At 45.0% G+C, this 15,564-nt stretch overlaps 1 protein-coding gene across 2 annotated transcripts in view; it reads left to right on the top strand.

Annotated features, from left to right (window-relative positions):
* Positions 1–10,945, top strand: part of SMARCC1 (SWI/SNF related, matrix associated, actin dependent regulator of chromatin subfamily c member 1) — a 195,593-nt gene extending 184,648 nt beyond the window's left edge. The window contains exons 27-28 of one of the 2 annotated variants that reach the window (XM_050780744.1): positions 6,039–6,215; positions 8,540–10,945. In XM_050780744.1, coding sequence (XP_050636701.1) covers positions 6,039–6,215; positions 8,540–8,637 — 275 coding nt within the window. In that variant the 3' untranslated portion in view covers positions 8,638–10,945. The remainder of the gene's footprint in view (positions 1–6,038; positions 6,216–8,539) is intronic. The other variant, XM_050780745.1, reaches the window with a different exon arrangement.
* Positions 10,946–15,564: the final 4,619 nt, after the last annotated feature.

Raw genomic sequence — 15,564 nt, 5'->3', positions numbered from 1 at the left:
AGGAGGCTGAGGGAGGAGAATCACGTGAGCCCAGGAGGTCTAGTTCAGCCTCGGCAACATAGCAAGACCCCATCTTTTTTTTTTCTTCTTCTTCTTCTTCTTTTTGAGACGGAGTCTGACTCTGTCGCCCAGGCTGGAGTGCAATGGCATGATCTCAGCTCACTGCAACCTCCGCCTCCCAGGTCCAAGCAGTTCCCTGCCTCAGCCTCCCGAGTAGCTGAGATTACAGGCGCCTGCCACCATGCCTGTAACCACCATGGGGTTTCACCATCTTGACCAGACTGGTCTTGAACTCCTGACCCCTTGATCCACCCACCTTGGCCTCCCAAAGTGCTGGAATTAGAGGCATGAGCCACCGCACATGGCCAAGACCCCATCTCTTAAACATTTTCTAAAAAATTGCTTTCCATCCCACAAAAAATTAGGTTCAATCTTCTCTTCACAACTTTTCACTAAGTCTTCTGTAGCCTTACTATTGAAGTTCTCACCCCTTGTTCTACATGCATGACTCTTTTTTGAATTAATGTAGCCCTTTTTCCTTTGAATCATGACAGACCCAGCAGTTTTGTTTTATTTTTGTTTTGGGGAAAAAAAAAAAAAACCTGGCCGGACTTGGTAGCTCACACCTGTAATCCCAACACTTTGGGAGGCCAAGGCAGACAGATCACAAGGTCTAGAGATTGAGACCTTCCTGACCAACATGGTGAAACTCGGTCTCTACTAAAAATACAAAAATTAACTGGGCGTGGTGGCGTGAGCCTATAGTTTCAGCTCTTCAGGAGACTGAGGCAGGAGACTCACTTGAACTGGGGAGGCAGAGGTTGCAGTGAGTCGAGATCGCCCCACTGTACTCCAGCCTGGGCAACAGAGCAAGACTCTTGTCTCAAAAAACAACAAAACAAAAAAACCTTTATAAGCCTCAGTGTAATACAGATGAAAGATAGTAAGGTACCACAGAAGGGTATGGTATTTATGTAGATGCTACATATAAATGGTACCTCTCAGTTACAATGGGAGTGATATTCACATTATTTTCTGATTGTTTAACTTAGGCTTGGCTGTGTGTTTATTTTATTTATTTATTTATTTTATTTGAGACGAAATTTCACTCTTGTTGCCCAGGCTGGAGTGCAATGGCTCGTTCTCGGCTCACTGCAACCTCCGCCTCTCCAGTTCAAGCGATTCTCCTGCCTCAGCCTTCAGAGTAGCTGGGATTACAGGTGCCCGCCACCACATCTGGCTAATTTTTTTGTATTTTTATTAGAGACAGAGTTTCAACATGTTGGCCAGGCTGATCTTGAACTCCTGACCTCAGGTGATTTGCTCACCTCGGCCTCCCAAAGTACTGGGATTACAGGTGGTGAGCCACCGCGCCCACTTGGCCATGTGTTTTTTTTTTAAAAAAAAATCTTAACCCATACACAAACTTTTCTAGCAGCTTTATTCATAGTAGCCAAAAAGTGAGAAGCACTGGATGTCCTCTTTAAGGTGTGTGGTCCATCCACAGCAGGGAGCACCACCCAGCACTGAGAGGAACAGCCCGTGACTGCATACACAACCGGTGACTCTCCAAGAAATTACCTGGAGTGAAAAAAGAAGCCAATTCCAAAACATTGCAAACAGTGCTTCCACTTATGTAGTAACATTCCTGCAACAACAGGTCAGAGATGGAGAATAGAGGAGCGGCTGCAGGAGTCAGGATGGGTTGTAGGGATGTAGGTATGCAGATCTTATCAAGGTGTACCTGCTGTCCTGCAGCATATTCCCTGGGGGTGGGCCAAGGCACCCAGGATTTCTGTTATTTCTTATTGGTTTGTGGATCTACAAGCATGTGGCTTCACAGTCCCATCACAAGGATGCCTGAGTCCTTGGGTCCCTGCTGTCCCAGGTGTTTTTAGGATTAGTCCTATCCCTAATCCCTTTCCTTCACTTTACTTACATCTCATCCACAATTCCAAGTTACTCACAAATTTTTATTGATCAGCTGGAAAGTCTTCATTTTTTTTGGCTTGCTCCTTCCATGGTTTTTCCTTGATTTGCCTTTCACTCCTTTATGTGCACTCATCGTTCATATGCCTTGTAGTATTCTTGCCATTTGTCCCTTTTATCTCTGAGTCAATCCCTAGATTGGCAGACTCTCCAACACTGCCTATTTCTATCCTAGCTACGGCACAAGTACAAAAAGACAAAAATTAATGATGGTCAGTTGGTCCTAGTGGCAGTGTCCACGTAGGAGTAGATTCAGCAGCTGCTCTTGGTTTTGCCAAAGTGATTTGACCAAGTTATTTTCCAGCAAGCGGATCTCTGAGACTCCTCTGCCGGGCTTTGCGTTACATTATAGAGTGCAGAAAGATGGGCCAGAGGGCCCAAAACTCACTATTCTGTATATTCTGGGACATAATGTTGATGTATTTTGTTTTAAAAAGTAGTCCCTGGAAGACTGGACTACCTTAATTCCTAATTCTTTTTTTTTTTTTTTTTTTTTTTTTGACAGAGTTTCACTCTTGTTACCCAGGCTGGGGTGCAGTGGTGCAATCATGGCTCACTGCAACCTCCGCCTTCGGGGTTCAAGCAGTTCTCCTGCCTCAGCCTCCCAAGTAGCTGAGATTACAGGAGCATGCCACTATGCCTGGCTAATTTTAGTATTTTTAGTAGAGATGAGGTTTCACCATGTTGGTCAGGCTAGTCATGAACTCCTGACCTCAGGCGTGAACCACCGTGCCCAGCCCCTTATTCCTAATTCTCATACTTCATTGTAGTTCTCTTCATTGACACCCCTGAAGTAAGGGGCTCCTCTCTTAGGTTCTTGGGTCAAGGAACAGCCACTGGAGATAGGCAGGGTGTGGTTTGAAGCTTTGTATGTCTTTGTTTAGATAGACCTCTTTCTGTAGTGACAGAGAGTCTTTATTTGAATTATCTTCAATACTGCTTTGTGTATTTTAATTTGGTCCAATCTCCAAATTTTTCAAGATTAAGCATTCTTATTTCTAGCTGTCTCAGTACTGTCTTCTAACCTATATTCAGTTTCATACAGTTGTCCTTACATAGATAGTAAAGTCCCTAGATTTAAAGAAAAACTACATTGATTCTGTTTTCTTATTCTGTAGAGAATATAATTTGTCCTACATAAAAAAATTTCAGGCCAGGCACGGTGGCTCACGCCTGTAATCCCAACACTTTAGGAGGCTGAGGCAGGCAGATCTCTTGAGGTCAGGAGTTCGATACCAGCCTGGGCAACATGGTGAAACCCTGTCTCTACAGAAAATGCAAAAGTTATCCAGGTATGGTGATGCACACCTGTAATCCCGGCTACTCGGGAGGCTGAGACAGGAGAATTGCTTGAACCTGGGAGGCAGAGGTTGCAGTGAGCCAAGATGGCGACAGAGCAAGATTCTGTCTAAAAAAATAAAATAAAATAAGCCTTGATTGTGCCCATTAAACTATTCTTCTTGATTTATTACTCTTTAAAACCAAGACTACGGCCGGGTGCGGTGGCTCATACCTACAAACCCAGCACTTTGGGAGCCTGAGGTGGGTGGATCACTTGAGGTCAGGAGTTCGAGATCAGCCTGGCCAACATAGTGAAACCCTGTCTCTACTGAAAATACCAAAGGAAAAAAAAAAGCCGGGCATGGTGGTGCACACCTGTAGTCCCAACTATGTAGGAGGCTGAGGCAGGAGAATCCTTTGAACCCAGGAAGCAGAGGTTCCAGTGAGCTGAAATCGTGTCACTGCACTCTAGCCTGGGTGACAGAGAGAGACCCTGTCTCAAAAAAAAAAAAAAACCAAGACTACCAGCCTGGGAAACATGGTGAGACCCCATCTCTATAAAAAAATTTAAAACTAGCCAGGCATGGTGATGCTCACCTGTAGTTCCAGCTACTTGAGAGACTGAGGCAGGAGGATCACTTGAGTTTGAGTTGTTGAGGCTGCAGTGAGCTGACCTGTGATTGCACCACTGCACTCCAACCTCAGTAGAGAATTCTTTCTCAACAAAAGAAAACAAGCCCAGCAGCCAAATCCCTTGGTTTAAGAACTAGTAAATATTTACCATCATATCCAAAGCAGGAATCGCCTACAGCCTAGGTCAAAATCTGGCTCATCAATTGTTTTTCATACAGTTTGTAAGCTAAGAGTGGTTTTTATAGTTTAAATGGTTGGAGGGGGATATCAAAAGAAGAATAATGTTTCATGTCACATGAAAAATTTGTGAAATTAACCTTTTAGAGTTCATAAAGATGTATTTATTAGAACACAGTCTATTGTGTATCATCTGTGACTGCCTTCATGCTTACATTGCAGAGTTGAATAGTTGTGACAGAGACCATATGGCTGGCAAAGACTAAAATATTTACTATCTGGCTCTTTACAGAAAAAGTTGGCTAAACATTCTAAAGGGTCAGAAAGCTCAGTGTGAAACCGAATACAGGAGGTATTTTAGTGTTCTTGTCCTTCAGTGTTCAGTTGCCAGTTAGTTATCAAATGGTCCCATCTCCACATTTTTCAAGATCAAGCATTCTTATTTCTAGCTGTCTTGGTACTGTCTTCTAACCTATATTCAGTTGCATACAGTTGTCCTTACAAAAAGATAGTAAAGCCCCTGGATTTAAAGAAAAAAAACTATATTGATTCTCATATGATTTTCATCTCTCAAATGATTCCTTTAGTGTTCATGTCCCTCAGTATTGAACAACAGTATTGAATACTGTAGAGTCTTCTGTCATTATTAGAAAACAATAGGAAGAGTGGCTCACGCCTGTAATCCCAGCGCTTTGGGAGGCTGAGGCAGTCATACTGCCTGAGCTCAGGAGTTCAAGACCAGCCTGGGCAACATGGCAAAACCCTGTCTCGGCCGGGCGCAGTGGCTCACGCCTGTAATCCCAGCACTTTGGGAGGCCGAGGCAGGCGGATCACAAGGTCAGGAGATCGAGACCATCCTGGCTAACTCGGTGAAACCCCGTCTCTATTAAAAATAAAAAAAATTAGCCGAGCGTGGTGGCGAGCGCCTGTAGTCCCAGCTACTCGGGAGGCTGAGGCAGGAGAATGGCGGGAACCCGGGAGGCAGAGCTTGCGGTGAGCAGAGATGGTGCCACTTGCACTCCAACCTGGGTGACAGAGCGAGACTCTGTCTCAAAAAAAAAAAAAAAAAAAAAAACCGTCCCTACTAAAAATACAAAAAAAATAGCTGGGCCTGGTGGGGCACCTGTAATCCCAACTACTTGGGAGGCTGAGGCACGAAAATTGCTTGAACCCAGGAGGCGGAGGTTGCAATGAGCTGAGGTCATGCCACTGCACTCCAGCCTGGGCAACAGAGTGAGACTGTCAAAAAAAAAAGAAATGAAATGAAAGGAAGGGAAAGGGAGAAAACGGTAGGAAGAGATGGAGCTGTCTGTGTTTTCCCATATGAGTCTATCAGGCGAGTGCTTCATAGTAACCTCTATAAGGAATTTTTTTTTTTTTTTTTTTTAATCATACATGAGGCTTTTAATGGGAGAAATAGTTGTGGACAGGAATTGGGGATTCAAATCAGAATCCCCTTTTAATGGTGATTTCGCAGTACTAATACCCTTTCAGACAAACCTTCCCTGTAAGCCATGGAGCACAATCTGGACTGAGTTGTGGTCCTTTTACTGACTTTTACTTACTGACTTCCTTTTAAAGTCCTCTCCATTCCCTGTGGGCTGTGCTTGGCATTGTATATCCTCAGGAAGACATTTGACAATCTACTGCTCACCCAAACTAACCAGAGTGAGTGCTTTATTTTAGGGAACCTTTGCCATTTCTTTTTACAGCCACCTTCTTGCCAGTGTTTAGAATAATCAGTCATTCCACAGATCTACCCCCATTAACACCCTCCTCCAAAAAACTCAGAATACAAAAAGCTAGACGTAGAGATTATTACAGATTATTGCTCTGTTGGTATTTCAGATCCTCTGGAAGGTTGGATATTTATCTGTATTTAGGAGTTGGATTTAAGTTGATCCCTTTCTTATACCCCTTTCTAGTATACTTATAGTACTTTAAATCTCCCTCCACAGGTCAGATACCAGGCCCAGGTTCCATGATGCCCGGGCAGCACATGCCAGGCCGCATGATTCCCGCTGTTGCAGCCAACATCCACCCCTCTGGGAGTGGCCCTACCCCTCCTGGCATGCCTCCAATGCCAGGAAACATCTTAGGACCCCGGGTATCCCTGACAGCACCTAACGGCATGTGTAAGTAACACGGTAGGGGGATGCATTATCCCAGGGTCTGTTCTGGAGGGCTGTAGATAAGGGAAGGAGGCTTTGTTCTCTCCCCGAGATTTGGCAGGTCCATGGATGATGCAGTCTGTGACAGTGGCTTCTAGAAGACCAGTTTTCAGTCTTTGTTCTTAGGCACCCCGATGGACAGGTGCACAGATGACAAAATGCTTCTAATCAGGGTTGTGCCTTTATGGCATGCACTGTCGGCATTGGGGCCAAAAAGATATTCCTCTGTTTAAGCCTGTCTCATTATGACTCTCAACAGACATGTAGAGCTACTGGTGGTGGTTTTCCCTACAGCAGCCTTTTGTGGATACAGGGTTCAAAAGTGATGTGTGTAAAGAAAAGAAGTGAGTTTAGAGCTGGAATAACATATGTTTCTTGTAGCCATTCTTGATGTATTAGTAGTGGCTGTGTAGGCTAAGAAAGTAGTATTTGGGGTCTGTGTTGAGAGGAAATACGAAGTCCCAGCAAGCTCAATGAAGAAAGCACTGGTGCTGCTAAGTGATAGTTGTCTGAGGCTGTGTTTAGAGGCCAGGTCATTTCTCCCATAGGCTCTTGCTCGGCTTCAGCCTCGGCCTGAGGGTTGTTTCAGAGACCCTGGCCTGCCTTTTACTCCAGAAGGTCTTCCCAGTGAGGATGATGCTGAAATGCAGCCAATAGTGGGTCGGGTACCCCAGCCACATCTGTAATCTTGGGTTCATGTAGAAGTTCACGTGTGGCCAAAAGTTTAGCTACTATTTATAGTTCAGAGAGATAGGAAGCATAAGAATTCTTGCTCTGTAGGAGCTTTAGTTGGGAAAACAAGAAATGAAAACTTGGATAGAACTTAGCAAATGTTACATGAAGGCATATAGAACTTACCATAGGTTACATGAGACTACGATGTGCCTTAAGTACACTGTAATACTCTGGGAGGTTTCACAGACTGAGACGTGTCTTACTCTTCTCTGGCCCCCAGAGTCTGGGACAAAGTAGATACACAAAAGAAAGACACTAATTTATCTAGGTATATAAGATCACAACAATTTTTTTTTTAATTACCTCCCTTAAGCTAGTGGTCAGAGGTTGTATAGTACAGTTGGTACCTCTTTTTCTTGGCAAGAAAATGTTTGCCAAGCCACCCTGCAAACCGTACATAAATGAACCCGCCTGTCAGGAGAGTTGACCAGTTTTCCATCCCTGTTGCAGAGGTAGTGTCACTGGTCTTTACCAATTTACCACTGTCATGCCCTGCTGGTCACGCATGTTTTGCACTTCAGGATTCCTTCCCAAAGGGACCTCAGTAGAGCTCGTTGAGAATGTGGAGGGTTTCAGGTGGAACCTTCCCACCTGCTGCCTGGTTCCTACCATAAGTCAGTGCTCTGGGAATTCTGAGCCATGTGAATTGGTTCTAGGATACTAGGTAGGCCACACTGGATGAGTTGCTTCTCCACTTCAGCCCTTCATTTCCTCCACTGAAAGATGACACAAGGGATTAGATCAGTGAGTTTCAAAATGCTTTGAAGAGTCTTAAGGGTTTGGTAGAAACCTCTTGGGCATAGAGTTGGGTGAATTGATTGGTGAGCAAGGCTGCACTTTGTTTCATATGTTTTCAATTCTGGCAAGATCTAGGGGTTTTTAAAACCCAGATTAAATGATCTCTAGGGTTCCTTTGTACACTAAAGCAGCTAAAGTTGACATAGGAAAGAGTCCCAGACACTCATACTAATTGTTCCCTTCAGGACATGACCTAGTTTGGGCCAAAAATCGAAGGACTGCAGTTCAGGAGCTGTGGAGGCCTCCCTGGACTATCCAGTTTGTCAGCAACTGCCTCAAGTGAAGCTCTCTGGCCCTGGTGGAGACATTTAAATAGCAAGAATTTATTGATAATCTCTTGTGTGCCCAGCTAGGCTAGGGACTATGGGAGAAAGAAAAATAAGACATAGAACTGTCCCAGGAAGGAGCTTATTATTTAACTGAAGAAATAAAATTAGAACCATTGAAATACAATGAAATCAAAATTAACTTCTGAACAATTCGTGGAAGGAGTTGGCCTGGAAGGAGGGTGGGGGAAATTCAGACACCTCCCACTCCCCAGCCACTAGGGTTAGGCTAAGCAACATGAGCAGCGCCCTGGAGATTCAGAAGGAATTGACCTGCATAGACCACAGTGGAATCAATGCCTCAGAGGGTGCATTGGTTGCCTGCCACTAAGAAAATGACTTCTGTGTCTTTTTTTCATTGAGTAGGCTCTTTCCTCTAAGTCCCTTGTATTTCCAGCAATAACGAGTTACTCTTGGATATGTTTGCAGATCCCCCTCCACCACAGCAGCAGCCGCCGCCACCACCACCTGCAGATGGGGTCCCTCCGCCTCCTGCTCCTGGCCCACCAGCCTCAGCTGCTCCTTAGCCTGGAAGATGCAGAGAACATCCACGCCCACCACCATGAGCTGGAGTGGGGATGACAAGACTTGTGTTCCTCAAACTTTCTTTGGTTTCTTTCAGGGTTTTTCTTCTCACAGCTCCAAGCACGTGTCCAGTGCCTCCCCACTCCTCTTACCACCCCTCCTTCTGACACTTTTTGTGTTGGGTCCTCAGCCAACACTCAAGGGGAAACCTGTGGTGACAGTGTGCCCTGGTCATCCTTAAAATAACCTGCATCTCCCCTGTCCTGGTGTGGGAGTAAGCTGACAGTTTCTCTGCAGGTCCTGTCAACTTTAGCATGCTATGTCTTTATCATTTTTGCTCTCTTGCAGTTTTTTGCTTTGTCTTATGCTTCTATGGATAATGCTATATAATCATTATCTTTTTATATTTCTGTTATTATTGTTTTAAAGGAGAGCACCCTAAGTTAATAGGAACCAAAAAATAGTGATGGGCAGAAGGGGGATAGCCACAGGGGACAAACCTTAAGGCATTATAAGTGACCTTATTTCTGCTTTTCTGAGCTAAGAATGGTGCTGATGGTAAAGTTTGAGACTTTTGCCACACACAAATGTGTGAAAATTAAAAGAGATGTGGAAGGAGAACCTCAGTGATTTTATTCCCTAGTGAGGCCTCTGAGGGCCTCCACACTGCCTGGCAGAACATACCACTGAACTAGTATGTGCTAGAGGAGAGCACAAACATCCGCTCCTTCCCTAGGCCCGCTGGCTCTGGTTTTCTATGCAGATGATTCATTGGATTGGGGGTGAGTGTTTTGTTTTTCTGGGGGCAATTTGACCTTTGAGGGTTGTAATATTGGGAAGCATTCCTTAGTTTCCTCAACTAGCCTTGAAAGTTAGGAGTCTTGGGTAATGACCCCTGCAATGAGTCTAGCCTACTATTCACTGCTTTGTGTGCATTTTTTTTTCTCCCTCTTTAAAAAACCCTTTACAAGAAAAAAAAAAAAAAAAAAGTAGATAGTGCTGAATGTTTTAGCTCGTGAAACTTGGTTAGGATGGCTGGGGGTACAAGTCCCCAAACTACCTCTTGTTACAGTAGCCAGGGAGTAGAATTTCATGAACCGGTACTTTTAAGGTTAGGATGGGATGGGAAAAGTGAAGCAGGATATTAGTTCCTTGTACCTTCTCCCTTCCATTTCTGAGAATCTCACATTCCATCTATCACAGGGTTTTCAAAGAGATGCTGAGGGTAACAAGGAACTCACTTGGCAGTCAGAGCATCATGCTTTGAGGTTTGGGGTGCTCAGGCTGGGAGGGTAGAATGCCATTCCAGAGGACAAGCCACAAAAATGCCTTAATTTGAGCTCGTATTTACCCCTGCTGATAAGTGACTTGAAAGTTCCCGGTTTTCTCGTCCTTCCCTCCCTTCTGTCCTTCCATGTGTGGGGAAAGGGTGTTTTTGGTAGAGCTTGGTTTCCAAAGCTCCTGGCTTTCTTACTTCACATTCTCAAGTGGCAGTTTCATTATTTAGAATGCAAGGTGGACATCTTTTGGATATCTTTTTCTATATATTTTCTAAAGCTTTACATATGAGAGGGTATAGGGAACTTTTTTCCTTAATATCAGAAAGCAAAAAAAAAAATAAAACCACAATTGAGATTTGCCTTTCAAACCCTCAGGTTTGCCTCTAACCAGGTGTCCCTGGTCACCATCAGAGTACTGGAATACTGGAACCGAGGAGACCTTGGTCCTTTTGTTTTTGTTCTAGACTCTTGGGAGTGGAAAATGGGAATGAGTTTATTCCTACTGGAGTTTAGTTCCAATGCATTTGGCTCCAGAAAGACCCCAGTGCCTTTTGACAATGGCCAGGGTTTTCCCTACTTCCTGCCAGTCTTTCCCAAAGGAAACTCATTCCAAATACTTACCTGTTCCCCTGGAGTCCTAGAAGGAAAATGGAATTCTGGTTCATACTGTGGTCCCTTGTAACCTCAGGTCTTTAATGTGATCACTTTCAAATTTAAAAGATCCAGGTGGAAATATTTTTACTATAATAATAATTCTACAAAATACCTGAATTCTTAACACTGTTATATTTCAGTATAAGTGGTGGCTTTTTCTTTTCATGTCTTTGATCTGGTTTTATTCCTGTAATTCACAGCCACCTGATTTTGTGAAGGGGGGGGAATAATACGTGGTTTTTGTACAAACATGTTTCTCAGTGTGTTGTTATTTTGGAGAAAATGAGGGGAGGGAGTTTGGCGAGATTGGAGAAAATGAATGAAGAAGGCCTAATCTCCCTCTTTTTCAGTGAATAAATGGAACACCATTTCTGGATTCTAGTCCCATTTTCTGCATTCATATACCAGTTTCTTCATATATCCTATGAAGAACCTAAACATTTGGCCCCGCCTTGTCTTGGTTTGGTCGGCAGTTAAAATTCTGTGACTCGGGCTTCCTTTCTGACTGCCCACCTGCATGATGTGTAAGGAACATACATTTTGAGCATACCTCACCCAGTGTTCATTTGCATGGTCAAAGTGAAAATGGAAGTTCTCCAAAAATGATGGCCAACATCCTGGCACCTCCTGGTGTGAGAAATAGCTTTCCTTAGTGAATGGGATAATGTTTGTCAGGATGCAGTTTAGACAGTCCCAAGTTGGAGGCAGGCCTTGAGGGCAGAAGGTTCTGTGAACCTTGACATACTCTAAGGACAATAAACCCTGTGCAGAAAAAAGAAGTGATTGTTTTCAGGATGCTCATAAATCCAGTGAAGCAAAAGAAGAGGATTCTGTGTCTGCCATGAGATGAATGCCCTGCTCTTCACAAAAGTGTGCCTCTAATAAAGAGAGCCAAAGCCAGCTGGGTCTCACCAGATTCCTGTACTTTCTCAAGGGTGATGGGGAAGGTTAATCCTTTATTCAAACTAAAGACTGGTTTATAAACTTGAGTGTGAATTATTTTTAGGATATTGGAGGACATGCATGATCAACTAGTCTTACATAGGTTCCCTGGGTCCTTACCATGGAGTAATTCCCCCACATTCAATTAAGAATAGTTTAGGCTGGGTGCAGTGGCTCACGCCTGTAATCCCAGCACTTGCATTTTGGGAGGCCAAGGTGGGCCGATCACCTGAGGTCAGGAGTTTAAGACCAGCCTGGCCAACATGGTGAAACCCTGTCTTTAGTAAAAACAAAAAATTAACCAGACATGGTGGCATGCACCTGTAATCCCAGCTACTCGGGAGGCGGAAGTTGCAGTGATCTGAGATCGCACCACTGCACTCCAGCCTGGGTGACAGTGAGACTCCATCTCAAAAAATTTTTTTTTTAGAGATGGGGTTTTGCTCTGTCACCCAGGCTAGAGTACAGTGGCATGATCATAGCTCATTGCAGCCTTAACCTCCTGGACTCAAGTGATCCTCCCGCCTTAACCTCCCAAAGTGCTGGGATCACAGGCGAGAGCCACCACGCCCAACCAAATTTTGCTTGTTTTTGTTTTTGTTTTTGTTTTTTTGAGACACAGTCTCGCTCTGTTGCCCAGGCTGGAGCGCAGTGGCGCCATCTCGGCTCACTGCTGCAAGCTTCGCCTCCTAGGTTCCCGCCATTCTCCTGCCTCAGCCTCCCAAGTAGCTGGGACTATAGGCACCCGCCACCACGCCTGGCTAATTTGTTGTGGTTGTTTACTATTAGTAGAGACGGGGTTTTGCTGTGTTGGCCAGGATGGTCTTGATCTCCTGACCTTGTGATCTGCCCATCTCGGCCTCCCAAAGTGCTGGGATTACAGGCGTGAGCCACCGCACAGCCCAATTTCGCATTTTTAACAAGTTCCCAGGAGATGCTGATGAAGCTGGTCAAGGAACCAACCTTGGAGAGCTAGTGGTTAAGAAGGTCGTATGATAGAGCAAGATCCCTACAGTTCCTTACAGTTTATTGTATGAGATGTTTCATACAGTAAACATTTGAGGAGCCACTATTTGCCAGACATTGGTCAATTAATACAGTGAAATTGCAGTTGTGAATACAGTATGCAGGGCCTATGCCATCCAGGCCATTTATTCTAATGGGGTGGGGTACAAGACCATAAATGGTTAAAAAAAAAATGTTTTGTATTCTTCCAAGTGTTCATAAAGAAAATAAATGCAATCAAGAGTTTCCTGGAGGTGGGGCGTGGTGGCTCATGCCTGTAATCCCAGCACTTTGGGAGGCCGAGGCGGGTGGATCACCCAAGGTTGGGAGTTCAAGACCACCCTGACCAACATGGAGAAACCCCGTCTCTACTAAAAATATAAAAAAATTAGCCGGGTGTGGTGGCACATGCCTGTAATCCCAGCTTCTCGGGAGGCTGAGGCAGGAGAATTGCTTGAACCCACGAGGTGGAGGTTGCGGTGAGCTGGAGATCACGCCACTGTACTCCAGCCTGGGCAACAGGAGCAAAACTCTCAAAAAGTTTCCTGGGGACAACTTCCGGGTGGACAATGTGGATAGTCTGTGAATTGCGTGGTCTCCCATGATTTCTGTCCTGCTGGATATGGTAGCCTGAGGGGTTGACCTTCATTCTGGAAAAATACCTATCTGAATACCCAGAGCACCCTTTTGTCTATATAATGCCAGTTTGTGAGAGTACTCTGCAAACCGCTCTGCCTGTAACTGTTTATTACAAAACCCCTGCTTTCTACAGTTCCAGGAGCATAGTTCTTTTGCTCCCATTAAAGGGGGGTGTCTTCCTGGAAACAATGTGAAAGTACCCTCAATTCCCTGTTGATGGATTATCTCCATTTAAGGAGGTCGTTTCAGAATGGGATGGGAAAGGTATATCCCTGAAGGAAGCGCTACCTGCCTTCAGACCCAAACCTCCTTTGTTGGATCTCCTTGTGAGCAGCTCCTCCCCCCAGCTTCATTTCCCTGTGGCTTGTTTTTAGGCATGCCAGCACTCTGGCCATTAGGATACACCTGTGATCCTGAAGTCCTTGGGACAAAGTTGAGGCAACACTGTCATACACAAAGGGTGACTAAAGGGATAGAGAAGGTGCTATGAATCAAACTAAACAGGTTCCAAAACCAACTGTAGCTAGCTCTAGCCCTGTTCCAATTCTTACGGAACCCCTGCTCTTAGCCTGCCACGCAGAATTGTAGTCATCTTTACTACCACTGCCCCCAAAGACCTTTCCATGCCCTTTTAACCTATAGAGGGCAGCCAGTTGACTAATTCTGACAGCAACTTTACCCTTCAGGGGAGATACTCCCACCTGCCCTTAGGATAGAGCTTTTGCAGGCCTCTGGAAAATAGCCGTGCCTTAATACAGTGTGACAACCACCTTCAGACAAGTGACAAGGAAAATGCCTCCTGCTCTGGTTCTGTGGCAATCTACCATCTAAGGTGCTCTCTCAGGGCAGTTGGTCCAGAAGAATGTAAGGAAGTGGGAACAGTCTTGGATGGTAATAGCTACGCAGTTTCATTCTGATCCTCCCTAGCAGATTTCTGTAGCAGTTTCAGAACTGAGCAGGTGATAGACGGTGGATCCAACCAAATCGGCACAGGCTGATTGATGTGTCTGGTTTGGTCCAGACATGGATGGGTTTCCTGTGGCATCCCTGTTTGCAGTCAGCTTATTCCACAGTAGCTACAGGATGCCCGCGAAGTGCTTAGGTCACCTGCTGAGGCAGCAGGTCTCTTCTGCAGACAAACAGTTGCTTGGCTGGGCGCAGTGGCTCACACCTGTAATCCCAGTACTTTGGGAGGCCCAGCCAGGCAGATCACCTGAGGTCAGGAGTTCGAGACCAGCCCGGTCAACATGGCAAAACCCCATCTCCACTAAAAATATAAAATTACCCAGTGTGGTGGTGCATGCCTGTAATCCCAGCTACTCGGGAGTCTGAAGCAGGAAAATTGCTTGAACCCCGGAGGTGGAGGTTGCAGTGAACCAAGATCATGCCATTATACTCCAGCCTGGGCAACAAGAGCAAAACTCTCAAAAAAAAAAAAAAAAAAAAAAAAGTTTCTCCACATGGTGAGGCCCTGTGTTTGCTTGTGCTATGTGGCTTTCTCCCAGCTGGTTTGGCTTTGGGGTTATGAAATTCAAGAGGCCTTTCCCATCTGGTTGCAGACCCATTGCCTGAACAAGATTACCACCTTCTTCAGGTTGTGATGTCCTTAGATGACAGCACTTGCTCAACTGAGAATCCAGAGTTTTCTGCAGTGCGGAGGTGGTGGTCAGCACAAAGAACTCAGACCCCTACCTCTTAGCCCTTCCCTTTCTGGGGATGGTGTAAAGAGGCACATCACATAAAATGGTCACAGAGCAGACTGCCATGCAGCCTAGAACCAGGAGTCTGGTCTTGTTGCTGTGTTCCCTGGTAAGAGATCATGGCATTATTTCTTAAATGGCTAAGTGAAGGTAGGAGAGTTGGGGAGGGGAGGAGGGAGGTCCTCTGTTCTGCCAATTGATAGTCTACCTCTGTGTCCTGATTTCTCAAGCAAGAATGAAAACCTCCATATTGAAACGAAAGGGTTTGGAATCAGGGTCTTTGTTCAAATCCTGTCCTTACCACTTCATTAGCGTACTCTTGGACAAAATTGCTAATTCTCTCCATTTGCAGATGTGTAAAATAGGACTGACAAGATATTTGTAGTGTGATTGTGAAGAATTAGGCACATTAGCACAAGGAAAACTAAAAACTCATTAATATGTTTGTGTTAGCCTGTTTGTGTTGCTATAAAAGAATACCTGAGATTGGGTAATTTATAAGGAAGAGTGTGTTTGGCTAACGGTTCTGCAGGCTGTACACAACATAGAGCCAGCATCTGCTTCCAGTCAGGGCCTCAGGAAGCTTACAATCTTGACTGAAGACAAAGGGGAGCCAGCATCACATGGTGAGAGCAGGAGTGAGACGAGAGGAGGTACTAGGTTCATGTAAACAACCAGATCTCACATGAACCCATGAAGCAAGAACTCA

Source organism: Macaca thibetana, chromosome 2 (genome assembly GCF_024542745.1).
Source record: "Macaca thibetana thibetana isolate TM-01 chromosome 2, ASM2454274v1, whole genome shotgun sequence".
In the NCBI taxonomy this organism is placed as follows: domain Eukaryota; kingdom Metazoa; phylum Chordata; class Mammalia; order Primates; family Cercopithecidae; genus Macaca; species Macaca thibetana.
Note: the sequence above shows the minus strand (reverse complement) of the source record. Positions and strands in the feature narration are given on the sequence as shown.